A 27715-nucleotide genomic window follows, 5' to 3' on the forward strand; every position below is an offset into this window, starting at 1 on the left:
CAGAAATGTGGTATACACATAAAATGGAATATTATTAGGCCTTGAAAAAGAAGGAAATTTTGTCATAGGCCACACATGGATAAACCTTGAGAACATTATCTAAGTGAAATAAGTCAGTCACAAAGTGATACAGTAGGATTCCACTTATATGGGGTATCTAAAGTAATCAAACTCATAGAGACAGAAAGTAGAATGGTGGTTACTGGCGGCAGCAGGGGAGGAAGGGGAAAGGGAGTTGTTTAATGTGTAGAGAGTTTCAGTTTTGCAAGATGAAAAAGTTCTAGAGATCTGTTACATAATGATATGCATATAGTTAACATTACTGTACTATACACTTAAAAATGGCTAAGGTAGTAAATTTTACATTGTGCGGGATTTTTTTTTTTTTTCACAATAAAGAGATGACTATCTTTGTTACTAGCAGACTACTCTAGCCACTCTCCTTGCTGGCTTGATGAAGTAAACAGCCATATTGAGTAAGTTCACATGAAAAGGAACTGCAGGCAGCTTCTAGAGATCATGGGCAACCTCAACCAACAGCCATTAATAAGCAAAGGCCCTCAGTCAAATAAGTGAATTCTACCAAGGCTAACAACTTGAGCTTGCAAAAGGATTCCGCCTTGGCCAAGCTTCCACATAAGAATGCAGCCTGGCTGACACCTTGAGCAAAGGACCCAGCTAAGCCATACCTGAAATCCCAAACCACAGAAACTGTGATAATAAATGCTTGGAATTTAAGCCACTAAGTTTCTGGTAATTTATTATGTGGCAAGAGATAATTAATACAAAAGGGAGGGTATAATACAACTTGCTTTCAAATAACTACCTTTCTGTTGTAGAACTTTGAAATAAAAAGTGTTTGTGGTAGAGAGGAAGGGCCCTTGGGCCAACAAGACCACTCTTAGCCTTGGAATATGTCCATATCTTTGCCCAAAAGTCACTCAGCATTTATGTCTAGTTTCCAGGGGCAATCTTGGCAGATTCACTATAACTGGGAATGTTCTGGCCTCCTCACAAGGAGCATTAGACCAGAAGAAAGGAGGCATGATCATATCTCTTAAACTTCAACCAAAGGGTCTCAATGGTCTCTCTCCATCACAATGTTTATGATCCTCAGTAAGAGTCCCATGGGTTGCAATAGTAACAGCCTGGGATAGATTCAGGCTAGGCTAGCAAATAGATTTCATCTTACAGATAGATAGGGCTGCCTTGGAATGACTCCTTACAACAGGAGAATGCCTCTGCTCCAGTATACTGAGACAGCTTTTCATTCTTTGGTTTCTGGTAGGTGAGGGTCAGAAACGAGCACAGCTGGGTATGGACCTGGGAATTAAAATATGAACACCCCTATTTCTGCTTGTTCCTAAACAGCATTTACCACCTCCAACCTCCATCTCTGGCCAAGGAACATCTTATCCCCACTTCTTTCTGTGGTGAGTGGAATGGGGACTTTCTGACCATTTGGCTCCTTTTTTCCTTACAAGTGTGTGTAGTAGTGGTGGTAGTTTGGGGGAGAGGGGGAGGTGAGATGGCCAAAAGTAGGCAGCAATGATGGTTGGGAGGATACAGGCCATCCCACCTGTAGCAATGCAGAGCAAGAAACCCAAAGGTCATCGTCTTTTCTGGCAAGTCGAAGTCATTGTCTCAGATCACCACGTCTTCCCAGATGTGGCAGCAGAAAGGACCTTCTTGATGTCTATGAGAAAAGACTCTGATTGGCATCACTTAGGTCACAATATTAACCAAGGCAGTGGCATGCTCTGCCCCCTGACCAAGGAAAACCATCTAGTTGGGTGTAGGGGGGAAATCATTTTCAAAATAAGAAAATACTGTTCTGGAAGATAAATAGCTGTCCAGTACAAGCTTCTCTCTCATGCAATATATATTTCAGATGGTAACACAAGGTCTTGGTTCGTATCATAATCTGTGCTTCCTGCCTACGATAGTTAAAAGGGGGTACCATCACTTGCAAACAAGAGGCCTGATGAACACCTCACTTTTTTTTTTTTTTTGGTCTTTTTGTCTTTTCCAGGGCCGTACCTGTGGCATATGGAGTTTCCCAGGCTAGGGGTCTAATTGGAGCTGTAGCTCCTGGCCTACACCACAGCCACAGCAATGCCAGATCCGAGCCATGTCTGCAACCTACACCATAGCTCACAGCAAGGCTGGATCCTTAACCCACTGAGCAAGGCCAGGGACTGAACCCATGTCCTCATGAATACTGGTCAGGTTCATTAACCACTGAGCCACAACAGGAACTCCAAGCTTTACATTTTTGATGGTCTGCCCCAAAGATGAAACAGCTTTCCATGTCCTAAATTATAATTTCTCAAAAAGAAAGGTAAGGTAAGGAAAAGAAAAGAAAATATTGGCCCCAAACAACATCTCTTCTTGGGGCTGGCTGTATTTATTTATTGATCGTTCTCACAGTTTATTATCAACCTGTGATATGTAACAAGAAAACTACCCTCTGGGAGTTCCCGTCGTGGCGCAGTGGTTAATGAATCCGACTAGGAACCATGAGGTTGCGGGTTCGGTCCCTGCCCTTGCTCAGGGGGTTAACGATCCGGCGTTGCCGTGAGCTGTGGTGTAGGTTGCAGACGCGGCTCGGATCCCGCGTTGCTGTGGCTCTGCCGTAGGCCGGTGGCTACAGCTCCGATTCAACCCCTAGCCTGGGAACCTCCATATGCCGCGGGAGTGGCCCAAGAAATAGCAACAACAACAACAACAAAAGACAAAAGACAAAAAAAAAAAAAAAAGAAAAGAAAAGAAAAGAAAACTATCCTCTGAAAAAGATTCAACTTCTAGTCCATCCCAAATATAATGACCTGTGAAACTCAGATATTATCAGACATCAAAATTTAGACAATTCAAGCCAGAATGAGCACATCTGGAGAGTCATCTCACTTTCATGTAGTGAGGACCTGAAGTTTTAGTGTTTATCTGGCTCCAGAATGACAAAACTACATCTCTGATCATCTAGTAATTTCACTTCTAGAAATCTACCTAAGGAAACAATCAGAAACCTGAGCCAAAACTTGGCCAGAAAGATGTTCATCAAAGAAAGCATTATTTATCACTGAAAAAAAACCCTGAATCTTCAACAACAGAATGGTAAAATAAATTACGCACAAGGGAACTCTAAAGAGCCGTTACATATTTTTAAAAAAGTGACATGGGAAAATACTCTACCCTATTAATATTAATAATGCTAACAATTATGCCAGGTGCTATGCTGGGTACTTTATATGTATTACATCGTTTAATTCTCACAACAATTAATCACATGAAGGATACTATTATTTACTTATTACAGATGAAGAAATGGTGACTTATGATACAATCACACAGATGGGGAGTGTCTAAGTCCAAAGGCGAAATAGATGAGAAGCCATTACACTCTTCTGCAGAATGGACATTACAGACATAAGATACCAATTTGTTATTACACATGCACACCCCACACAGGCGATTTTTAAAATAGTTTTAAATAGGTACAGCAAAGCACAGATCAGACAGAATGGACACTACAACCAAGCAGAATGGAAGCCAGGTGTAAATAACCCAAATGGCCATCTGGTTTCAGTTAGCCTTTGCTGTGTAACAAACAACTCCAGAATTTAGGGTCTTAAAACAACCATTCTATTGGCTCATGATTCTGTGAGTTGATAACACGGGCTGGGATCAGCAAGAGGGTTCTTCTGCTGGTCTTGCCTAAGGTCACTTGCATGGCTACAATTATCTGACAGCCCAATTTGGAATGAATGGTCCAAGATGGCCTCATGCATCTGGCAGGTGGTGCTGGCTGTCACCTGGACCCCTCTCTTCATGAGGTCTTTCATCCTCAAGGAGGCAAGCTCAAGCTTCTTCAAATGGCAGCAGCAATGTTCTAAGAGGGCACGAGCACAAGCTTTAAGGTCTCTTGAGGTCTTGTTTACAAGTTGTACACCATGACTTTTACTGTATTCTACTGGTCAAGGCAAGTCTCAAAGCCAGTCCAAATTCAAGGAGGGGGGAAAGAGACTCTACCTCTTGATGGGAGGAGTTGCAGTCAATTTATGGCCATTTTTAATCCACTACACTGTACAGGCCAACTGACTATCAGCCCTGCATGTATATGTACATAAAAAAAAAAGACTGGAAAGAAATCGACCTACTAACAGAGATTATTTTTATTAACTTTTTGTATTTCTGCACTTCTCCAATAATCAATACATATTATTTTTATAAACAGGGAAAAATTGACACCTTCCATAACAGTTTAATAAGGCAAATTGGGCAGCTCCACTTTGGCACAGAAATCAATAGAATTCCTTTTTTCCTAGCTCTAGGCTTCCTGGCTGTGGCAATTTTGCAGCCTTCTGAGACTCTAATTTTCTCAATTGCGAAGACAGAGCTGACATTAGTTTTTTCACAAGACAACTGATATTAAGAGATAATGAACATAAAACATCCACAGATGTGCCATGGCCATTTCCTTTCCTCCTACTCACCCCCTACTCAGACCTCTAGAGTTAAAGCGATTTCCTTTCTGCAAAGACTACAAACAAATCTCTAAAGTAAACTGTTTGCCCTAAGGGATGGTTTCAACACTTAGTCCTCCTTTATAACACTCAAGTACCAGTACAAGAGTCAATAAATAGTTGTTGATTTGTTGACTCATTAACCTAATAAAAGTTTTCCAAATGCTAGGCAGTTAAACTCTTTTTATGCAATTTTGAAATGTAAATTTCAGTATCAAGAGAGGGTAATGTCGAATATCCTTGGCACCTAGCTATTCCTGACAAAGGGAAAGCCTAACTTGATTCACTGCCATAAAGAAAATTCACATCTTTTTTTAGGGTTCTAAGCTTCCACACATACATAAACACAATCACAATGAGCTTTTTTTAGCCATCTGTTTTTCAGAATAGGCTCTCCTTGTCATAAAGGCAAAGTGAAGCATAAGAACATAAACTTAAACTGAAAAAACAGAATAAACAGGAAAAAAATTAATGCATTTTAATGAAACAATCATTATGCTAAAAAGTGAAGCAGCCCACACTGATAAAGGGCCTTGCATTTGCTTCAAGAAGGCAGCTATCTTTAGTGCTTAGTCATGGAGTTCCAAGTTATGTTAGTAGCTCTCCCAGGTCTTCCCACAAGTTAGACCAACACAGAAGAGGTAAGGGCCTATGAAAGGTCATCCTTTTGTCAGGGTGTCAAGAAAGATATTACCTGAACTATTAGCTCAGAGAGATGAGAATCAGTGCTATTTATAAACATTTTCGAGAAAGACATTTCATAAACACTCACGGTGACTCGCTATGTATGACATCTCCAGAGGGTGGGAAGGGTTAACAGTGCAGCTACTTTTGCTTTCTTTTCTACATACAGGATATTGCAACCAAAGGCAGAGAATTACTTGCCGAATGTTAGGTGAGGGGGGAGTGTCATTTGGTGATAGTCCAGCCTACAGACTGAAAACGCTGAAGGCCCCTTGTTTTCTCTTTGACTCTTCAGGAATCCAAGGCAGGGCAGCCCCAGCACGGCCCTGGGAGGGTCTGTCTGGAAAGGTGGGTTGTGAAAGAAAACTTCTACATGGAGTTCCCTTGTGATGCAATGGGTTAAGGATCTGGTGTTGTCAGTGCAGTGGCCTGGGTCACTGCTGTAGCACAGGTTCAATCCACCCCTGGCCTGGGAACTTCCACATGCAATAGGCACCACCTAAAAAAAAAGAAAAAGAAAAAGAAAAGAAAAGAAAATCTTTATCTGCAAGAGGTTTGAATACTTGTTCCAGGGGGTATAATCCTCCAGTGGGTATAGGAAAAGCTATACTCTAACCCAACTGCTCTTGAACAGTTTACTCTCTGGACAAAAATGACAAGAATCCAAAAAGCCTGCCTTAGAAAATTCTAGAAAATACATAAGCACACATTCCTTCAGTCACCAGAGTAATGATGTCATCACACATCCTGTACTTGTAATTGGTTCAATCTAAAAAGTTTTTAAAGTGGGGAAGAGAAGCACAGGAAATGAGCAAGAAAGGACTAAGACAATTTCCAACATCAATAGAAGCCGAAGCTAGTCAGTCAGATATCATCAATATGCTGAAAGAAAAGAACTTCCAACCTCAAATTCTCTAAACAGTAAAATAAATCCTTCCAGAATTTTAAGAATTAAAGACATATTTAGACACGCAAAACAGAAAACGTTACAAAGGCAGACCTTCACTTAAAGGAAAGTATGAACGAGTGTACCTCAGAAGGCAAGTGTTTCCACAAGGAAGGTCAGAGATTTAAGAAAGGTTAAGAAGGAAAAAGTAAGAAAACATTCTGGCTGGTACAACCACTGTGGAGAACAGTATGGAGGTACCTTAGAAAACCATACATAGAACTACCATATGACCCAGCAACCCCACTCTTGGGCATATATCTGGACAAAACTTTCCTTGAAAAAGACACATGCACCCCCATGTTCATTGCAGCTCTTTTCACAATAGCCAAGACATGGAAACAATGCAAATGCCTATCAACAGACGATTGGATTAGGAAGATGTGGTATGTACACACAAGGGAATACTACTCAGTCATAAAAAGAACAAAATAATGCCATTTGCAGCAACATGGACAGAACTAGAGACTCTCATACTGAGTGAAGTAAGTCAGAAAAAGACAAATACCACATGATATCACTTATAACTGGTATCTAATACACAGCACAAATGAACCTTTCCACAGAAGAGAAAATCATGGACTTGGAGAATAGACCTGTGGCTTCCCCAGGGGGAGAAGGAGGGAGTGGGAGGGATTGGGAGGGTGGGGTTGGATGCAAACTATTGCTCTTGGGATGGATTTACAATAAGATCCTGCTGTGTAGCACTAAGAACTATGTCTAGTTAACTTATGATGGAGCATGATAATGGGAGAAAAAAGAATGTATACATGTATGTGTAACTGGGTCACCATGCTGTACATTAGAAAAAAAATTTTTTAAAATAATAAATATTTGGTCAGGAGCTATTACCAGCCTTATCGTCTATATGCATCTCCAAAAAAAAAGAAGAAAGCATTCTGTTAATTAGAAAAATTACAAGTAGAGGGGAAAAAAATCGAGGAATCCAAATAGCTTACCTGAGGAAATTCTAAACACCACAAGAACAGACAAGCACACATTCCTTTAGTCATGAGAGTGATGACGTCATCACACGTCGGGTCCCCTCTGGAAAATTCCAGTCAGAGTAAGGCAAACAACCAACTACTAATACCAGGAAACTAGTTTTGAAAGGATACTGGGGCCCTCGGGGGCCCCCTCAGACCACCCTATGAGAACCGCTACTCTAATCCTCTTATTTCCCCATCGCCCAAGGCCAGGTCTTTCCAAGGAAGAAACAGCAAGTCACTGGTCCAGGGTCCACAGGAAATCCCTCTCTTTCTTTTGCAAAGGTTACCAAGGGGACGCTTAGCCTCCAAGGTCGGGCTTTCGGGAAGGCTCCGCCACCCACCGCTAGACGGCGCTGCTACAGAGCCCCGCCGGGCGCCTTACCACCCGCGCCCCCGCCCTCGCGGGTAGGGTTCACAAGGGCGCCCGGAAGAGAGGGAGGCGCCCGGAAGCGGGGGCGGTCGCGGCCTCATTGGACGATGCATCGCCGCCTCACGGCCAGGGGCGGGGCCTCCTCTCGGTAAAAAGCGGAGCCTCGCAGCTGGAGAGCGCGCGGCTTTCGTCGCAGTCAGCGGGTTGTGTTACGTTGCTCGCTGAGGTTCGCCGGGTCATGGTGCCATCCTGACTGGGAAGAGGACGCTCCCGGGAAACGAATGAGGAACCACCTCCTACTACTGTTCAAGTACAGGGGCCTGGTCCGCAAAGGGAAGAAAAGCAAAAGACGAAAATGGCTAAATTCGTTATCCGCCCGGCCACTGCTGCCGACTGCAGTGATATCCTGCGGCTGATCAAGGTAGCGGGAAGCACGGGCTCCTCCCGGGCGGGGGGCGGGGGGTGGGGTCTTTGTCTCCGGCAGGTTCCCCTTTCTCCGCCCGCGTCGCTCCTGGCGAGTCTTTGGGAACAAATCGCCGCCCCGCCCACCCCATTCCTCTCTAGCTGGCCTGCTGGGGTCTCACTTAATTTTCTGTTTCTTTCCCAGGAATTGGCTAAATACGAATACATGGAAGAACAAGTAATATTAACTGAAAAAGGTAACGCATCAGTGGTTGGTAGGGCGGGGAATGAGCGTCCGGTGCCAGCCACCTTGATGGCGGCCGACATTGTCCCCCGCTGCCCTTTCTTGCAGATCTGCTAGAAGATGGTTTCGGAGAGCACCCCTTCTACCACTGCCTGGTTGCAGAAGTGCCCAAGGAGCATCTAACTCCGGAAGGTAATCGCCCTCCCCTTCCAGAAGCCGGAGAGACCGAGTGTTGTGTAAGACGTAGTGTCTGCTCTGTAGAAGCACTGACAACACGGGCTGAAGTTAAGCTACTAAGAAGTTGGCCAGAAATAATAGCCAGCCAGTGTTCAAACTACTGAGGAAAAAAAATAGGTGTGCTGCACTTAATAATAGGGCGGGTTAAAAGAGCTGTTTAAGTTCAGTGCTGTGGAGCCCCGAAGAGTTTGAGCCGATTAAGTAAGTATCAGAGTGCTGTGGAAACCCGGAAAAGTTAGGTATAAAGTCATTTGTTGTAATTCAGTTTCATAAATGGTTCTTGTTTGACCCTAACGTAACCTTTTTTGTATTTGTGTTAAATTACATTTTTTTCTTTAATTTGTCCCAATCTTCAGGTTACAGTCTCTAGCTTCGCCATGTACATGGCCCTTCCGTGTACATGGATGGGCGGGGAGGTAACTAAAAGATCCTTTACACAATAAAGTAGATGATCATGATAAATGAGGTAAGGCCCTGTTATCACACACTTAAAACACGGTAGATCAGAAGCTCCATTGTACTCGCTTCCTGTTTGCAAAGGACTATAGAATGGCTAGAAAGTTTAATTTGAAACCTTTGTCTCCAATTGGAATTACAGACACCCATTAAGAGGGAGTCAGATGCTTTTTTTTTGCCTTTTTTTTTTTTTCCTTGCTGGTCGTGGTTGACTGGTCAGAAGACAGAGCTAAAGGGGGAAGTTGTTTTGGGGGGAGGTGATTAAGTTTTTCCCTGAGGCCATTTCCTCATGCTAGAAAAAAAACCGTGCAGAAAACATAAAGGGATGAGGTACTTTCCAGAAGTATGTGGATGTTACATCATACCTGGGTACCTCTGCTTCTTCCGGCTTAACAACTGGAGAGAGCAAATTGAAGATGTGTGAATTGGAAGGCAAGTTCTGAAATTAAACATTGCACTTTTGGCCCGATGTCCGGACATTAAGGAAGCAGAGTTTCTAAACTACAAATACTATTCTGAACTGCCGTGTAAACCTGACTTATTCCCAAGTCACCATACCAGTATATAAATAGGATGTGAATAATGTGTGTTTTTAGTTTAAGACCATGGCACTTTCGCTCTGGCACGTAATGAAAGCATTCTCACTTCCTGAGTGTGAGATCCAGCAGATTGCAGAGTGGCCAGTCCACGGTTTTAGCCTGGCTTCAGCTAGCTCTAATGTGTGCTTTTTGCGAATACGTGTTCTCAGAACAGTGAGATCATCCAACAATGGCCTGGATTGCACTAGCATAAAAATCAGGAGACAGTCCGGTCCACTGGCTACTTATTTCTATAATACATGCATGTATATTTTTTAAAAACTTATGATAGGCTTCTGATTTTTCAGCTACAACTTTTATGGATTGTTTTTCATCCATAACTCATGTGATACTCTTATTACAGGACACAGCATTGTTGGTTTTGCCATGTACTATTTTACTTATGACCCATGGATTGGCAAACTGTTGTATCTTGAGGACTTCTTCGTGATGAGTGATTATAGAGGTATGATTGAGTTCAGGCGGGAGGGCTGCTCTAAGGAGAAATCAGGGTTTGAAGTCCTTACAGTGCCTTTTTAAATGGTACTTCTTTCTCTTAGGCTTTGGCATAGGATCAGAAATCCTGAAGAATCTAAGCCAGGTACGTTGTACGTCTTGGTATTTGGTTTCCAAATTTGCAAGGATTCCTGGATTATTTTAATGACCGAATCACAATTGGGTAGAAAGCAGGTGGAATGTCACTGAGTTTGTGCTTTATTCTCTCTGTAACAGGTTGCAATGAAATGTCGCTGCAGCAGCATGCACTTCTTGGTAGCTGAGTGGAATGAACCATCTATCAACTTCTACAAAAGAAGAGGTGCTTCTGATCTGTCCAGCGAAGAGGGATGGAGACTCTTCAAGATCGACAAGGAGTACTTGCTAAAAATGGCAGCAGAGGAATGAGGAGTGCTGGTGTAGATTGACAATGACAGCTTCCATTCTATTTTAGAACAAATTCTCAACTTATCTTGCTTTCTATCCTATTCGTAGTGGAATAATAGAATGAGCACCTATTCCAAAGCTTTATTACCAGTGGCGTTGTTGCATGTTTGAAATAAGGTCTCTTTACGATGACAGTCTTGTATGCCAATTGGAGTCAGGTTTCTCTCGAACATCTTTTGATAAACAACAAGGTGGTATGATAATGTCTATGAAAAAAACTTCATTCTTGTGAGTCATTTAAATGTGTACAATGTACACACTGGTATTTAGAGTTTCTGTTTTGATTCTTTTTTAATAAACTGCCCTTTGATTTAATTATCCGGTGTAAGCATTTTTACTTAATAATCCTTTATTTCTTACGACAGTTTTCTTATTGTTGAATGCAAAATAAAAATGGCCAAGAAACATAACTTGACAGTGGTTTGAAAAGAGTTTTTAATCTAATTTTAAGTATCTTTGACTCAGGAGTTGTGTTGTGCTGGTATTCCCAAAGTCTAGAAAGAAGCCATTTGAGTCCAAGGTTTTATATATAGCAACATGACACAGTCCACTTAATCCAACATAATTGTCAAGAGTTTAGAAAAAGGCCCATAATGAAAAAGCTCATTTGTTACACCAATAAAAGGTGGAAATGGGATCCTGAAACACTGGAAATTGGGGGCAGGGGACATCTTGCCCACAAGAACCTCATCCCACATGAAATACTATTCTGAAGGGAAAGTAGGTCACTTTGCTAAACAAGCAGGAGCAAAAATTCCACATTTTTTACAGGAAATTTGTAAACTAAAAGGCCAGAGATGGACACAGGTACAAATCAGGGAAATTAGCATCCTACTTGGAGGGTAAGTTTCTGGTACTATTTTAACACAACGGGCTTCTGTGTGGAGAAACAATAGGAGAGCTTAAAATTGCTGGGAGTTGAGGGAGAAGTAAATGAAAGCTTTTTCCAGAATTGAAAATGAAACTGCTGAGGAGGAGGCAGTTTTAAGATAGGTGAACTCCTTTTATTACACATGGCACTGACCTAAATTACTAAACCCACTAATCTCACAATAATGAAAATGGTAGTTAATAACACTGTACTGATTGCCAAGATGAATGTTTTCCAAAAGAAGTTGTCAGATAACTGAAAAGCAGTACTCCCCTTTGTTCTTTCTGTGTTCTCAATTAAAGGGGATTTTGTCCTGCATCCCTTGGTTTCAGTGTCTTTATGGCTTCCTAAATTAGAAGGCAGCCATATAAACAAGCAAGATCCTGTACTGTGTTGAACCGGAGAGCTTTGGGATTTATTGGCAGCTCAGAGAGCATGTCATGAAAACAGGCTTAGAGTCCATTCTCCACCAGGGTCCTGCTAAGCTGCCAAGTAACTATAGGAGAGAAGCGCTGGCAAGCATCAAAAGGGTTAACTAAACACAAGGAGCTTTGTGGGGAAAGAAGACACTTTGAAAATTGTGTTTTGGAAAGTGGGCCTCTTTGAGGAAAACAACTACATGCTGACTGTGGTTAAATATGTGAATAAATTAGATTGACCAAGCGAGTTAAACAATGTAACTCTTTGTTTTCTCATTCTTTTTAGAACTTAGCCCTAAAGGCCCAGTGTTGTCACCATGAAAACTTTTATGAAGTTTTGATGTCTACTTTAAAGAAATCCCTTAAGTTTAAAATTTAGAAGCTGAAACACCACAACATCAGGTGACTGAATTTAACTCTGTTACAAAGACACTTCTTTTAAAACAACTATAAAACAAACCTGTAAAGCTTGAAATCAGCAGGCACAAACAAACAAACAAACAAACATGTTCTGGGGAAATTACATGAAAGGAAATAATAGACAATGATAAACCTGGAAAAGGGTGGTGGGGGGAGGGGGGGTCCCTGGTAAGCAATACCTCTGTAAAGATAACTTTTAAATTACTATTTTACTAAAATATTATACCTGACATACTCATTGTGAAGAATAGTATTTCAGGCCTAAGAACTTGCCAATTATTGCAAAAGGATATTTTGGTGTTTTCTCTGGATGGCTTTTTGAAAAATAACTCTTATTTACTAAGGGTTATTATCTTCCTTAAAAGAATCCGAAAATCAAAATGTATACCATTAAAACAGGAAGTAGCTGGGTTTGTCTGCACATAGGCTTACAAGACATCCTGCCACCAGTTTGATTATAGGGGTGATAGCAGAGGCACGGATCTGTATACGGTCCAAATCAGAGCCCAAGATGGTCAACTGCTCGGGGCAGACTTTCCTGGGAAAGAAAGTGGTGTCTTTCACGGAAGTGTAGAAGCAACAATTCAGAAGAAACCTAATGATTTATTAATGTCTTACGCCCACTCTCCACAGCCCTGTGAGTCCCCACCAGGGTCTAGAGTGATGGCACTTATCACTGCTTCTGGGCAGAGTCTGCAGGTGGCCATGTCTGCTCCTGGGATTCTGTTTGCTTGACTGGCCTCATCTTTGTCTTCTTGCTTCCTCATCTCTCCTGTGCATTATCATCTCAGGATGAGTCTGTGTTTCATTCGCATCCATTTTGTGTGTGTGTGTGCTGCCAGTCTGGGCTTCAAGCCAGTCAGCTGTCACCCACGGTTCAGACTGACATGCCCACACCCTTATTGAGCCCACCTTGCCCCACCCCCACCATCACTGCCTTTGTTGCCTCATCTATCAAAGGCCACCCCAAGCCCGTCCTCACAAGGTTCTGCTAGCAACCTCTTCCCCCATCACCTCTTTCTTTCTAGTGGCTCAAATCTGCCCAGCAAATGTTTTAGTAGCTTCCACATGATTATCAACATAGTTACTAAGAGCTAACATTTTAGTAAGTGCTCACCAGGAACCAGGCATTACTTTTGGTGCTTTGTGTAATTATTATGTCATCTAGTTCTCACAAACATCTTGTTAGGTAGATACTACTGATTTCTTTTTATAATGAGAAACTAACCCTCAAAGAGGTTAAGTTGCCTAAGGCCACACAACTAGGCCTGGGAATCAAACTCCAAACCAAATTTCTCAAACCCCTGGAGGTTCACAGCCATAACCTCAGAGGACCTCATATTCTCTATAAAAATGATTCAATTTTGTGTTTCTTTTGGATTAAACTCTAATCAGTACATTTGTCTCTCAGTATCTGAGGAAGATTCTGAAATTTTTTTCCCAAATACTTTCCATCCACTGTTAGCTGAATCCATGGAGACAGAAGTCACAGATACGGAGGGCCAACTGTATAAACATCTTCTAGATCACTGAAATCAGTAGTTCTTGGTATTAGCTGCACATTAGAATCACCTAGGCATTCCCATCGTGGCTCAATGGTAACAAACCTTAGTATCCATGAGGACTCGGGTTCAATCCCTGGCCTAGCTCAGTGGGTCGGCGATCCGGCATTGCCGTGAGCTGTGGTGTAGATTGGAGACGCAGCCTGGATCCTGCGTTGCTGTGGCTATCGTGTAGACTGGCAGCTGCAGCTCCTATTCCACCCCCTAGCCTGGGCACTCTATGTGCCACAGATGATGCCCTAAAAAAAAAAAATTACCTAGAAAGCTTTTAAAAAATACTAATGCCCCACCCTGAGAGAATCTTAATTTAATTATATCTTAATGTGCATTCTAAAGTGAAGCCAGGGTTGATTGCCACTGATCTAGATAATCACCGTATAACCGAATCCTAGTCACAGTTTTGAATACGGCCATTTCAGTCTGTGTTTATGCTGCTCGACTTGGCACCACATCGCTAATAGTGAACTCCTGCCAAGCACAGACCAAGTGAAGTCACATCACACTGCATGAAGGAGAACCTTGCAGAGAGTTTTTAGAGAAAAATGGCGGGAGAATTGTGTCAGCCACCTGCTTAGAGCTGAAACCAAAGACATCCACCCCAGCTATCAGTACCACGTTCCTTTGTAAGCAGCAACTTCATTTCAGCAAAACATCTTCCCTCATATTAAATCAGTGTTGCCCATTTACATTTTCTTCATTTGGTAGTTTTGTTTGTAACTTATAAAAGCATATGATTTCACAGTTGTATAGGAGCCATGAACATAATACTCACATCTAGTTGTGTGTCTTAGTAAGTAATATAATAATTTCAACCAACACTGGAGGTCTGTGAGAATTCTTTCCCTTAAAAGGAGTCCATGTTTCTTTAAAAGTAGTTTGAGAAACACTGCTGTGACCATAATGCAACGCTGACTGCTTCAGTTTGGCTAAAAAAGGCCAATGGTGTCAGAGTTGAGATTTTACTAATTGACCCCTGACTTGATCAGATTTAGGCTTTATTTTTCAGCAAGAATATTTCATAAATAATGTGTTTTTTTCCATCAAGAGACATATAATGTGGTTGCCTCTTTTTGTGTGACACTAGCAGCTCCTATATGCACTGATCCATTAGGAGTCTCAAAATATGATAGTCTATCATTCCTTTTTCATTTTTTAACTAAAATACTTCCATAAAGAGAACTTTCTCCTAGCCTGTATTTCGATGTCATGAAGAAGAGTTCACCCAGCAAAGGAAGCGGGTAAATGCTTGATTCCTCTCTTTTATTTACTAGGTTTCAAAAGAATGAATTGGCTTCCCCAGCATTTCTGAATTAGGTTTTCTCCCCCTACCCTCAAGCAGTTTTATTAACTCATGGACTTTAAACATTTCCTGTGTCTTAATTCACTGTCATTATTTTTCTGCCTGAAGCTTGGATTGCCCTACTTGTCCACTGAGAGCTTCTTCAAGTGGGCTTCAGAATCCTTTGGTTACCACCCCAGAAGCCTTTCTTTGTTAGCTTCCTTGTCTTTAAAAGACGTCCCAGGTTCATCTTGTGTATTTCCTACCCCAGACTTGACATCAGTGGTAGGTAATTATGAGCTGCTGAGGTTTCCAGGGAAGCAACATTTACTGGGAGCAAGCAGTGTTCACAGCTCTCTGCTTTGATAATGGCATGGATATAGCAGGAAGAGCCTTTTAAAGGCGGGTGTTGAGAGTGGTGCATTCCCCTCCACCTTAGCTCAGGAAGTCTTCCACCAGATGTGAACCAGGGCTGTCTTCTTTCGCTTTGGTGCTTATACAGTTTTCTTTCATCCAGTGAATCAATAACAACAACAACAAAGGTGGTTTGAAAACAGTTAAATCCGTGCCAATGATCCTTGTCTGTAGAGAGATACGGTCCAGAGGCAGCTCAGGTCTGGTGGGAAGAACACTCTATGTGGAATCAAAGGAAACTGAATTACATCCTGGCTCTTCATTGTGGGAATAAAAATAAACTTTGCTTACAGGATTAAAAATAAACTAGCTCAGAGCTGCTATAAGGACTAAATAAGATTATGAATATGAAAGTGCAGGATATACATGATTAATATATTCTATATGATAGAGTAATACTATGCTGAGTATCTACTATGTGCCAGATACTGTGATTTTGTTAAGTTATTCATCTTTTTTTTTTTTTTTTTTTTGGAGGTTCCCAGGCTAGGAGTTAAATCGGAGCTGCAGCCACTGGCCTACGCCAGAGCCACATCAAGGTAGGATCCGAGCCTCGTCTGAGACCTACACACCACAGCTCACAGCGTCCCCAGATCCTTAACTCACCGAGCAAGGCCAGGGATCGAACCTGCATCCTCATGGATGCTAGTTGGGTTCGCTAACTGCTCAGCCACGAGGGGAACTCCATGTTAATTCATTAATCTTCACAACACCTGTGTAGGATGTGTGAAGGGTGGCAGAATATACCAACCCATGATTTCCCTGGTGGCTCAGTGGGTTAAGGATCTGGCATCGTCACTGCGGTGACGCAGGTTCGACCCCTGGCCTGGGAACTTTCTTATGCCATGGTCACAGCCAAGAAAAAAAGAAAATACACGGAAGAAGAATATGCCGCCCCAAAACATGCCACTTTGGCATAAGGAAATTTTGAGCTAAAGGCACTTGAAAAACAGCAGATGCAAGAAGGGCATTCTTATTTATTTATTTATTTATTTATTTATTTATTTTTATTTTTTTGTCTTTTTGTTGTTGTTATTGTTGCTATCTCTTGGTTCTTGGGCCGCTCCCGCGGCATATGGAGGTTCCCAGGCTAGGGGTTGAATCGGAGCTGTAGCCACCGGCCTACGCCAGAGCCACAGCAACGTGGGATCCGAGCCGCGTCTGCAACCTACACCACAGCTCACGGCAACGCCGGATCGTTAACCCACTGAGCAAGGACAGGGACCGAACCCGCAACCTCATGGTTCCTAGTCGGATTCGTTAACCACTGCGCCACGACGGGAACTCCCAAGAAGGGCATTCTAATCTCCCCTTTCCTTCCCAATAACACTTTTGCAAAAGAGTCCTTCCCTGTACAGGAGAAAAGAAACATTCTTAGACTGCGAGTCAAGGCTGAGAGAATTCTGCACAAAGAGAGCTTGTTAAAATAATTCTCCTCTGCCTTTAACCTCCCCATATATTTCGGTTACTTTTTCACAATCCCCTCCCTCTTTGTCCAACCTGTTAGAAGAGCATTTAGGTTTTGCCACTTCTTTGGATCTTCATTTCCTTATGGGGGCTCCCATGTCACAAAAAACCATATCCAATGAATATGTATGCTTTTCTCCTATTAATCAATTTTATGTTAATTAAATTCTCAGGCCTGGGCAAAAACCCCAAGAAAGTAAAGGTCAGGTTTTGCCTTCCCCTCCCATGTTCCTGTGGCATGCTGGTGAATGAGCTGGGATTAGAGAGGAGCCTAGATTTCTAGAATTTTCTAATTAACAGGGTGTAAATACTTCCACCAAGGCCGATTTCAAGCTACCGATGGCTTTAACAACCGGCTTGCAAAATCCCTAAATATTGAACAATAGCCTGCCCCAAGCAAGTGGCAACAGACTTCAGCACACCACTGAATAGGGCCATTTTAAAGATGAGGAAAGGAGGCTTAGAGAGGTTGAGCAACTTGGATTCACTGCAGGGGCTTGGGTCTGGGATGTCAACCTGGTCTGTGCCTCCACTAGCAAATGAACTTGGGCTTTCTCTACCACACACCAGACCCTTCTTGAAGCAGCTCATCCACACTATTTCACCTTGAATTTACTTATTTATTTATGCTTTTGACATAACAATGAACAAAAATGTTTACCTCCCTGACCGTCAACATCCTAGGAGTAGGGACAGTGTTGCATAGACTTTATATCCTCAGTGCCTCATTCCACGCATAGCACGCGGTAGGCACTTTACAAGCATTCATTAAATAAATGGAACCAAGCAGCCCCAGTTTTAGGGGGGAAATGATAGAATCACCTCTAATGTAACAAGCATCCATTTTGAGAGTGAGAATTTAATTGGGAAAAAAAAAGAAAGCTGATAATTACACAGCACTTTCTACATTCTATGTGTAATACATGGATTATGTCATTTAATCCTCAAAACAAAGCCATCCTTTTGTGTATAAGGTAGGGTGTAGGGGGGAAGCAACGTATTCTGTGTTATACAACCAGAAGGCCATGGAACTGAGAGTTGAACTGGACGGCCGGGCCCCACATATACCTCACAAACCACAGCTCACTGTCTAGCTTAACTGTACAGGGTGGTCTTTAGTCATTAATACTGGTGGTGCTTTGTGGCCCAAACTGTTTCTCTGTCACCTGGAAAAGGTCTTGCCTGTGCTTAGATTAGATATGGAGGAGCCAGAAGGAATTTGGGATTGCTATCATCTGCTCCCTGCCACAATACTTCTCAACCAGCTCTACACGAAAATTTGACTTTTCCACAGAAGACCAGCTTCAAGGCAAGGCAAGTGGTTCAGGAACCATCCCACTTGACTTTCTCTTCTGCAAATTATGTACGAGTTCTGTCAAAGTTTTGCTCTCCTAAATTTTCCACATGGGCCTCCAAGGAGTTGAAAAACAAAAATCATTTTCCAGTTTCTCTGGCTTCAAGCCTGATTCCAGGACGTGATCCAACACTAATCACCACCCAAATGCCTGTCAGGGAGATGGTCGCTATGTACTCTGGCATATAGTACTAAGGCAGTCTTGCACAATGTTGTTACAGCATTATGTTATAATTACACCCCGGCCTTGTTTCCTGCACATCTCACAGATGCTTATCCAGCAAGGGGGTGTTAGCTGACAATCACTCTGAACAAGCCTGGACAAATGAAATAATAGCGGTAACCCTGAGGAACTCCTGAGAGAATATATAGCTAATATTCTAGAACATTCGGCCAGTTCAATATTCTCTTACAGGCAAGTCAAACCTCAGGCAGCTTTTCTGTTCTGACTTCTTTTTGCGCTCTCTTGTCTGGTCAGAGCAACGTCACTTTAACTCCTCGGTATCTGCAGACTTAAAACATGAAACACAGGAGGAAATTCTTAGAACCCCTCAGCCCCCACTCCACCTCCCAAAGAAGCTAAAAGCTGAAGGAGTGGTGTAGCAGACTGTTTGTTATAACTGCTGAGGAGGGAGGGGCTGCCTACCTACGGCCCGTTGCTCCTCCCCTGGGAGGGGAACAACAGAATCCTATTGGCCACAGACAATGTGACTCAGGTCAGACAAGATAGAACTCTGGGGAGAAGTTCCCACCAAAATCCAGGGAAGTGGGGAGGAGAAAACTCCTGAGGGAAGAATCTAGGTGGTGGTGTATGTGGTTTACATTCCTGTCTGTGTTTTAAGAGGTTTCCAAGCAGGTTTTAATTAACCTCCAACTGAAACTTGCTAAACAAGTTTTGCAGCCCAGGTTATTATGTTAGTATTTTTCTGGGTGTATTGTCCTAGGTTTGAATTTCATTAAGTTTATTTTTCTTTCTAACTAAAACTCTGGGAAAAAGCAAAGTGGATGTTTTAAAACCTAGGTATTTCCTGGTAATGGCTTGCAGGAAAGAATGAGATTTGGGTTGAGAAAGGAAGTGAAAATTTAACATTTACAAGTGATAAGACAAAACCAAAAGTATTATTTTTTAAAAGTATGCCTTCCTTCCAGGGAAAAATACACAGTCCCTTAGGTCAAATGATAATTATTTGAGACTTTGTTTTTAAAACAAACCCTTAGTCTTCATATGCTCCAACACCTAGGGGAGAAACGCCAAGCAGTTTCTGTTTCTTTCTAGTCTACTTCATCAGGGCCTGCATTTCAGAAACTAAAGCACAACATGATCTTTCTGCAACAATAACCACTGAATAATAATCACTCTATCCTCAAAAGAGCCACTGAGAAGAGTGGGCTTTGAGGATACTTGAAAAGATGCAGGCTGCTGCACCAGAAGGCTCTGTGCCAGAACCCTAAGAATAATCTCTTGACATGATCCCTAATAAATCACCCTCTACAGTCATTTACATAAGCCTCTGCCCCAAAAGCACAGTGGAGTCATCTAGGTCAAGGCCTTCAAAACGGGAAATGTTTGCCACTTGAGGTACATGAGAACTTTATAGGCAACTGAGTTTTAAGAACTCGCTTTCCAAGCCTCAAATTCATATACAGTCTTTCTGGAAATAATCTGCCTGACAATATCCCTGAGGTAAAGAGGTCACGCTCGGTTCCCTTTGCCCGTTTCTCCTTTCATGGTAGCTCTTTTCCGACTTGACTAAACAAAAGTGTATCTCCATCCACCCTGAATCTTAGGAGAGTGTGTCACCTCAAAGTATAAAAACCTCTGGGCACCAAATCAAAGAATAATTCAGCAATGTACAGCTCCTAAGGGAAGAGTTCCCTGAGAGTTAAGACAGGGTCAGGGAGGAAAAATCATCTTTTATCTACCTCTCTAGGTTCTTGGCTAAGAGCCCCCTGTAATAAAAGGCAGATGAGTAAGTTCCTGCAGTGGCACAGGGGGTTAAGAATCCAACTGCAGTGACTTGAGTCCCTGTGGAGGCACGGGTTTGATCCCCAGCCCAGTGCAGTGGGTTAAGGGATCTGATGCTGCCACAGCTCTGGCATAGGTCACAGCTGTGGCTCGGATTCAGTACCTGCCCCGGAAACTTCCATATGCTGCAGGTGCAACCATTAAAAAAAACAAAACAAACGGATTAATAGGAGAAAAACAAATGGAAGTTTAATAACATATATACCTCCTGTATACCCAGGAAAACTGAGTAACTCTCCAAAATGGCCCACACCACCACCTTCAATACCATCTTTAGCGAAAGTCAAAAGAAAGTGCTTCAGGAAGAGGAGAGCCAGTTATGGATGACTACTAGAAAAAGCACAGTAAACAAAGGTATGGCAGATTCAAGTTATGACTTTCTCCACTGATAAGAGGTTCTAGAGATGGCGATATTTTCCTCTTCCTGGTACAGGGAGGGAGATACTCTTACAAATAAATTTCTCTTATAAGTGTAAATGTCTCCCACGAAAGGGGAATTTCTCCTCAGTTTTCAGAGCTTCCCCTGTGCCAGGTAGTTCTAAAAATAATCAGCCTAAAATAATCCTCCTGCCAGAGAGGCATGTTTAGAGGGTGGATATTCTGCTCCCTTTCATCAACTTCTGACTGGCAAGGAGCACAAGCCCAAGTTTTATTTCAACCTCCACAAAGAAAGCAAGTCACTTCAAAGATTCTCTCTTGGTAGAGATGTAAGTGCTACAATAAAGGAACTACGGGGAAAGAGTGTCAGCAGTCGCTTGGCCGGGGGAGGGGATAAACCTAACCTTCCAGGAGACTGCTTGTTTATTATTTTCCAGAAGAAAGCGTAAATTCCGTTAGACCTCTGGGACAATCTTCTCTCTCAAGACCTGAAACAAGAGATCTTTTGGTAATACATACATACATACATATATATGTGTGTATATATACATAGAGAGAAACTGCAACTTATTTTATCCAGGTAACAAAGTGCTTTATTTAACCATTAGAAGTAGATGTGAGATAATATTTAACATTTCTTTGAATTGAAAATTATTTTTCAGGTTTTCTTTAAGGGTTTCCATTCCCCTTCACCCAATTAACTCCTCCTCTTCCTCAGCTCCCCGCTTAAATGTCACTTCCTCAGGGAAACCCTCCCAGACCATCCATCCACCTCTTATTATATGTTCCGCTAACATGTCCTTCATTGCACTCTTCCCAATTGTGTCCTGCTGTTTATCTGTGAAATTCTTTAAGATCTGTCTCTCTCATTAGGGCACATGCTCATAAGGGCAAAAATCGTGTCAGCTTTAAGTCCATTATTGAATAATGAGCAGGGAGAGGGTTAATATTTTACGCAATTCTATAAAAGTTAGTTTGATCTGGCTGATTGGTTTGACACTGATGACTAGCTTATTCATTGAATGAGCTAACTGAATTATGCCAGGATTTCAAAGCAATAAAAATAGATTTAAGTATGAGCTTATGGAGTTCCTGTCATGGCGCAGTGGAAACGAATCCGACTAGGAACCATTAGGTTGCGGATTCTATTCCTGGCCTTGCTCAGTGGATTAAGGATCTGGCATTGCTGTGGCTGTGTCTACAGCTCCGATTAGACCCCCTAGCCTGGGAACCCCCATATGCTAGGGGTGCGGCCCTAAAAAGGACAAAAAGACCAAAAACAAAAAAAATAATGTGCTTAATATACAGTAATCAGAAATCATGTTCTTTGCAACCATTTAGCCTATGATTTTACACATATGTCAATTTGAAATACGCAAGAGAAAATTTAAAACTTAAATTTTTTAAGACAAAATAAAATATGTGAAGGGTACAGTTGTTCAAAATTCTTTTAGGGTATGTGCAAACAAAAATGCTTGGACGAAACTGAAATAGTACAATTACCACATCAATGCAGGACTCCTGCTTCTATTCTTCCTAGGTGGGCATCAGTCAGCATCTGCTTGAACGCATTCGGTGTTGGGGAAATTACTACCCTACGTGGTAGCTCAAAGCACTGCTGGAAAGCTCCATTTGTGAAAAAGTTCAGCTAGCTTGGAGTAGAAAGCTCTGTTTGCTGTTTCCATTCACCCAATTGTGGCCTTAATTCTGCCACTGGACATGGAATAGCCCCTCATCCACTGAGCAAGTTTTTAAGGACTCTAAGATAGACACACCCAATATCCAATCCTTTCCTAATTCTTTATTATATTATTTCTCAGCAGGGCACCATTCTTTTTTGAAGATCTGCATTCCCCTTCACCTAATAAACTCCTACTCTTCCTCAACAATCAGCTTAAATGTCACTTCTGACATCTCCAAGCAATGTGTCCACTTTCTACATATGGAAAGAGTGGAGGCAGAGGATAAAATCACAGCCTGTACTCATACAGCTTTTTTTTTTTTTTTTAATTCTGTAGAAAGCCATCTCCATCACTTCCATCTATACTTCACTGGCTGGGATGGGTCACAAGGCAACTCTTAGTGGTAAGGAAAGCTGGGAATTCTAATATGTTACTTTCGGATTAATCTTGCAGAGAAAGTCATGGGTATAAGGAGCAAAGTGATAAATCACATTGGAAAAATTACAAGCTATAGTTTTAGAATTAATTTGGAAGACTGTAAGGCAAACTAATCAGCTAACAAAGTAGTTATTAAAATGAAACAAAACAAACCTTTAAGACTGTAAAGCTATACAACTTTCTAATGGGGTTAAAGTAAAAATATAAAAAGTTCATCAAAAAATGTAGACCTTCAAAAAAAATAGTATATATGGCCTGACATTGTTTTGTTTTTAAAGTTTTCCAGTGTTTTCTATTTCCATTCCCAACTCCAACCACTCAACCCCAACACGGTGAATGGTTGTGACATTCAGGTTTCCCAATCAGGATGTAAGTCAGAAATTCTTTTTTTTTTTTTAACTTTTATTTTATTTTTTTATTTTTTGCCCTTTCTAGGGCCGCATATGGAGGTTCCCAGGGTAGGGGTCTAATGGGAGCTGTAGCTGCCAACCTACACCACAGCCTCAGCAATGCCAGATCTGAGCCACTTCTGCGACCTACACCACAGTTCACAGCCCACTGAGTGAGGCCAGGGATGGGATTGAACCTGAAACCTCATGGTTCCTAGTCGGATTCGTTAACCACTGAGCCATGACGGGAACTCCCAGAAATTCTTAAAATACATTTTAAATTGTGAATCACACCATGACATGACTTTGTCTATAAAGCAATATGATTTTTTTTCTTGCTTTTCAGGGCCGCGTGTGCGGCATAGGGAGGTTCCCAGGCTAGGGGTTGAATCGGAGCTGCAGCCGCTGGCCTACGCCACAGCCACAGCCACGCCAGATCCAAGCCGGGTCTGCAACCTACACCACAGCTCATGGCAACACCAGATACTTAGTCCACTAAGCAGGGCTAGGGATTGAACCCACATCCTCAAGAATACTATTCGGATTCGTTACCGCTGAGCTGCAATGGGAACGCCGCAGTTTGATTTTTTAAAGGCAACTTAATTTTAAAAAGGCTGGCCCACGAATGTTCAGTTGATTATGATTAAGACCTTTTTTGGTGAATCAGCACGATTTCTTCATCAAATTAGGCACTTTGCTTTGTGGAACATTAGTAATCTCATTTCCTGTTAAGGAAACAGTATCTTCACAACTCAGATAAAACCTTTGCCTTTATTATTTGAGTACTGGAAATAAACAAATGAAAATATGAAACACATCTAATGCTTGTTTGGGTAATAGTATCTCAAATAAGTCTTCATGATTATTTAAAGATTTAGAAGGGGATTATTTAATCTGATTGAAAAAAATTATCTTTTTTTTTTTTTGGTCTTTTTTTTAGGGCCATCCCAGTGGCATAGGGAAGTTCCCAGGCTAGGGGTTGAATCAGAGCTATAGCTGTCAGCCTACACCACAGCCATAGCAATGCCAGATCCCAGCCGCATCTGAGCCCTACTCCACATCTGAGCTCACGGCAACGCCAGATCATAACCCACTGACAGAGGCCAGGGATCGAACCCACATCCTCATGGATACTTGGGGTTTGTTACCACTGATCCACAATGGGAATGTCTCTTCGGTTTTTTTGTTCTTTGGGTTTTTTTTTTTTTTTTTTTTTTTTTTTTTGGCTGTGCCTGCAGCATGCAAAAGTTCACAGGCCGGGAATCGAATCCATGCCATGGCAGTGATTTGAGCCACACCAAGTCCTTAACCACTGGGCCACCAGGGAACTCCAAAAACACTATCTTTTAATGTATTTATATGGAAACTCATTTTTGAAGCTTTTGTGACTGATGCTGTTGGAGTCGTCCCTAACTTCTTTCTTGTAAAACAGAATCACATCATCATCACAATCTACACTCTTCCACCTGGACTCTCAGCATGAACCCTGGGGTAGCTCCAGGGGTAAGAGCCCCGATTCTTCCAGTATATGCTGGATACCACATCATAACAACTTTTTGGAAAGTTTTTCACTATTAGTGTTTTCTTTCAGAAAACGTCCCAAAAAGGATATGGTGAAAAGTCTACAGGATAAGGGAGATAAGGAGAAAGACACAGCATTTAAAAATAGAATAAAAAGATTTGCAAGCAGGGAAAGGGCAAAGGGAAAAAAAAGAGGGGTTGTGAGAAATCATAGATAAATTATGCTGAGTGACAGGGAAGAAAGGCGAGCACCATATTGAACTTTTTTTTTTTTTTTGGCTGCACCTGAGGCATATGGAATTTCCCAGGCCAGGAACTGAATCTGAGCCACAGTTGCAACCTATGCCACAGCTGCAGCAATGCTGGATTATTTAACCCACTGTGCCAGGATGGAGATCAAACCATAATGCCAGATCCTTAAGCCACTGCACCACAGTGGGAATTCCTGAACATATAGGGGAGGGTGTGACAGTGCCTTAAATGTAGCATCCTGTAGAGAGGCAGGAGGACTACATATAGGGTTGTTTGGTTTCTGGGTTTTTTTTGGCTTTAGCTGTGGGGCCAGGGATCAAACCTGTGGCATGGCAGTGATCTGAGCCACAGCAGTGACAACACTGCATCCTTAACCTGCTGAGCCACCAGGGAACTCTGGTTCCTATTTTTTTAGTGGAACAGTCTGTCCCTGAACTCTCAGCTCAAGCTCCATCCCAGTCCATGAGGATCAGTGTCTCCATGAACTGCAGGCCCTGTTTACAGGCTGCCTCATATTCTTGAATTTACCCCACAGTGGTAGCTCTTCTCCCGACTTAGGTCCTAAATGGCTTGGTAGCAGATCATATGTATATATTTTTTTCCTTCCACGAAACGAACCTGGCATGTAGTAGGGTAAAAGGTAAGACTTGCTCAATTCTTTTCTTGTGACAAAAGGTATATGAAAACCAGAAGGTTTTTCTGATAAATGAGCACACCAGGTGTCTGCTTAAGGAACAGCATTTGCTGTGCAGAACTTACATTATCATGTTTAAATCTGTACAACCAACCCGTGAGGTGGATGTTCAAGTTTATGACCTTGGAATTTGGAACTGAGTTATAAATTGCAATGAACACAAGTACCTCTGACTCCAAATTCTGCATAAGAAAATAAACTGCCCATAACATTTCCTCTTCGCCCCCTCTCCCAACCAACAGGCAAACTTGTACCACCTTTTTATTTCTGGTATCTCAGCAATAAAGGACGTTCAAGGACAAGGCCTTACAAGCTGAATAAACTGGGACAAATTATCCACTTGAGATTCATCAAACACATTCTCCAAGCAACAAAATATATGATTCGGCAAAGAAAAAAAAACTAACCACTCACAAAGATAACACATCTTCTGAGCCTGCCTTTGGCCAACCTTAGTAACTGCTTCCACAGGAGAGGCCTACGTTCAGGGAATGGAAGGAGGGAAGCCAAGCCAGTTGTTGGACTGGGACCTTCCAGAACCTCAGCTGTGACTCTGAACAAGATAGCTGACCTGGGCCTTTCATTTCTTTGACTTCATTTATGCTTTTAATTCCAAAGTTGCAAATAACAGGAAGTGGACCACAGTGTTAGCCAGTTAACATCAAAGGCAGAAGGAGACCAGGAGGCCAACTGTGAAAAAGAATTAAAAGAGTAAACATTCCAGTGAGTCACAAGCATTCAATACTCACTAGAATCACCAAAAGCAAGTTGTGTGGGAACCCACAAGTGGACACCCCAAGGAAGAGCAGACCTGGAGCTCTTTGAAAAGTATAAAGTTCCATAAAATGTGAGAAATAAAACATAAGCCATGGCTAGGGAAAATATTCATAAACTGGAAAAATGATTTTTAATGGAAATTAATTTGGAGATATACTGATTTACGGTACATAAGCAGCCATTTATTCTTTCTTGTGGAGAGAATGATCCTTGACAGATACTTGCTCTTATATTCTTCAGACCATAAATATCACAGACTATATGGTACTTCAACTTTGAAATGAAAGTTTGTTTGTTACGTTTTAGTAAAAATGGTAAATTTACAAATCATGGTGCTGGGGGGGAAATAGTAGCAATCTGCCTTTTCTCTTTGGCACAGTGATTCCTGGCTGTGGGGAGCCTTATAAAAATACTGATGACTGGGTTCCCCGCCTCACCCCAGGGATCCTGATGTCACTGGTTTGAATTCAGCCTGGAGAGCAAACATTTTAAGATTGCCCCAAGTGATTCAAGGTTAGGGGCAGGAACTGCTGTCCTCAAAATTGCTTAGAAAGCAAAGCAGCTGCTCTGAGAAGGAAGGGAATTTCTCCAGGTAGATGGAATCCGCAGTCCTGACTTCATTCTCCTTAGCTCAGCACCCTCCACCTCAGGTGTATCCTCAGAGCTTCTACTCTAAGAAAGGAGTTCCCACTGTGGTACAGTGGGTTAAGAACCAGACTGCAGCAGCTCTGGTCACTGCTGTGGCGTAGGTTGCAGGTACGGCTCAGATCCTATCCCTGGGCCAGGAACTTCCATATACCACACCTTTTTAATTTCCCATTCTTTCAGATGTTTGGGAGAAAAAGGTATAAAGGAAAACTTCCATCACTGGCATCTGTTATGCTAGTTTTGCCTACCACCACTTAAGCTGAGTTTGAATTTTAAAAAAGTTCACACTTAAACTGTTGAGAGATAGGACGCTGGTGTGTGTGTGTGTGTGTGCATGCGCATGTGTGCGTGTTGTGTGTATTTTAACAACAACCAGAGAAATCTGGTGTAAAGGTGCTTGACATCAAACTTATTGCTACCTTGATCTGACCAACATTTCGTATAACTTTAGCCATAAAAATATTTATGTGGGCGTTCCCGTCGTGGCTCAGTGGTTAATGAATCTGACTAGGAACCATGAGGTTGCGGGTTCGATCCCTGGCCTTGCTCAGTGGGTTAACGATCTGGCATTGCCGCGAGCTGTGGTGTAGGTTGCAGACGCGGCTCGGATCCCGCGTTGCTGTGGCTCTGGCGTAGGCCAGTGGCTACAGCTCCGATTGGACCCCTAGCCTGGGAACCTCCATATGCTGCGGGAGCGGCCCAAAAAATGCCAAAAAGACAAAAAAAAATTTATGTAATGGTGCACATGCACAG

At 42.2% G+C, this 27715-nt stretch overlaps 1 protein-coding gene across 1 annotated transcript; it reads left to right on the top strand.

Moving 5' to 3' along the window:
• On the top strand, window positions 7828-10344 carry SAT1 (spermidine/spermine N1-acetyltransferase 1). Its single transcript, NM_214358.1, is given in 6 exon segments — window positions 7828-7933; window positions 8120-8171; window positions 8267-8350; window positions 9794-9895; window positions 9990-10030; window positions 10162-10344. Coding segments are annotated over 6 exon segments (516 nt in total). The 5' UTR covers window positions 7828-7867; the 3' UTR covers window positions 10333-10344.

Source organism: Sus scrofa, chromosome X (assembly GCF_000003025.6).
Source record: "Sus scrofa isolate TJ Tabasco breed Duroc chromosome X, Sscrofa11.1, whole genome shotgun sequence".
Taxonomy (NCBI): domain Eukaryota; kingdom Metazoa; phylum Chordata; class Mammalia; order Artiodactyla; family Suidae; genus Sus; species Sus scrofa.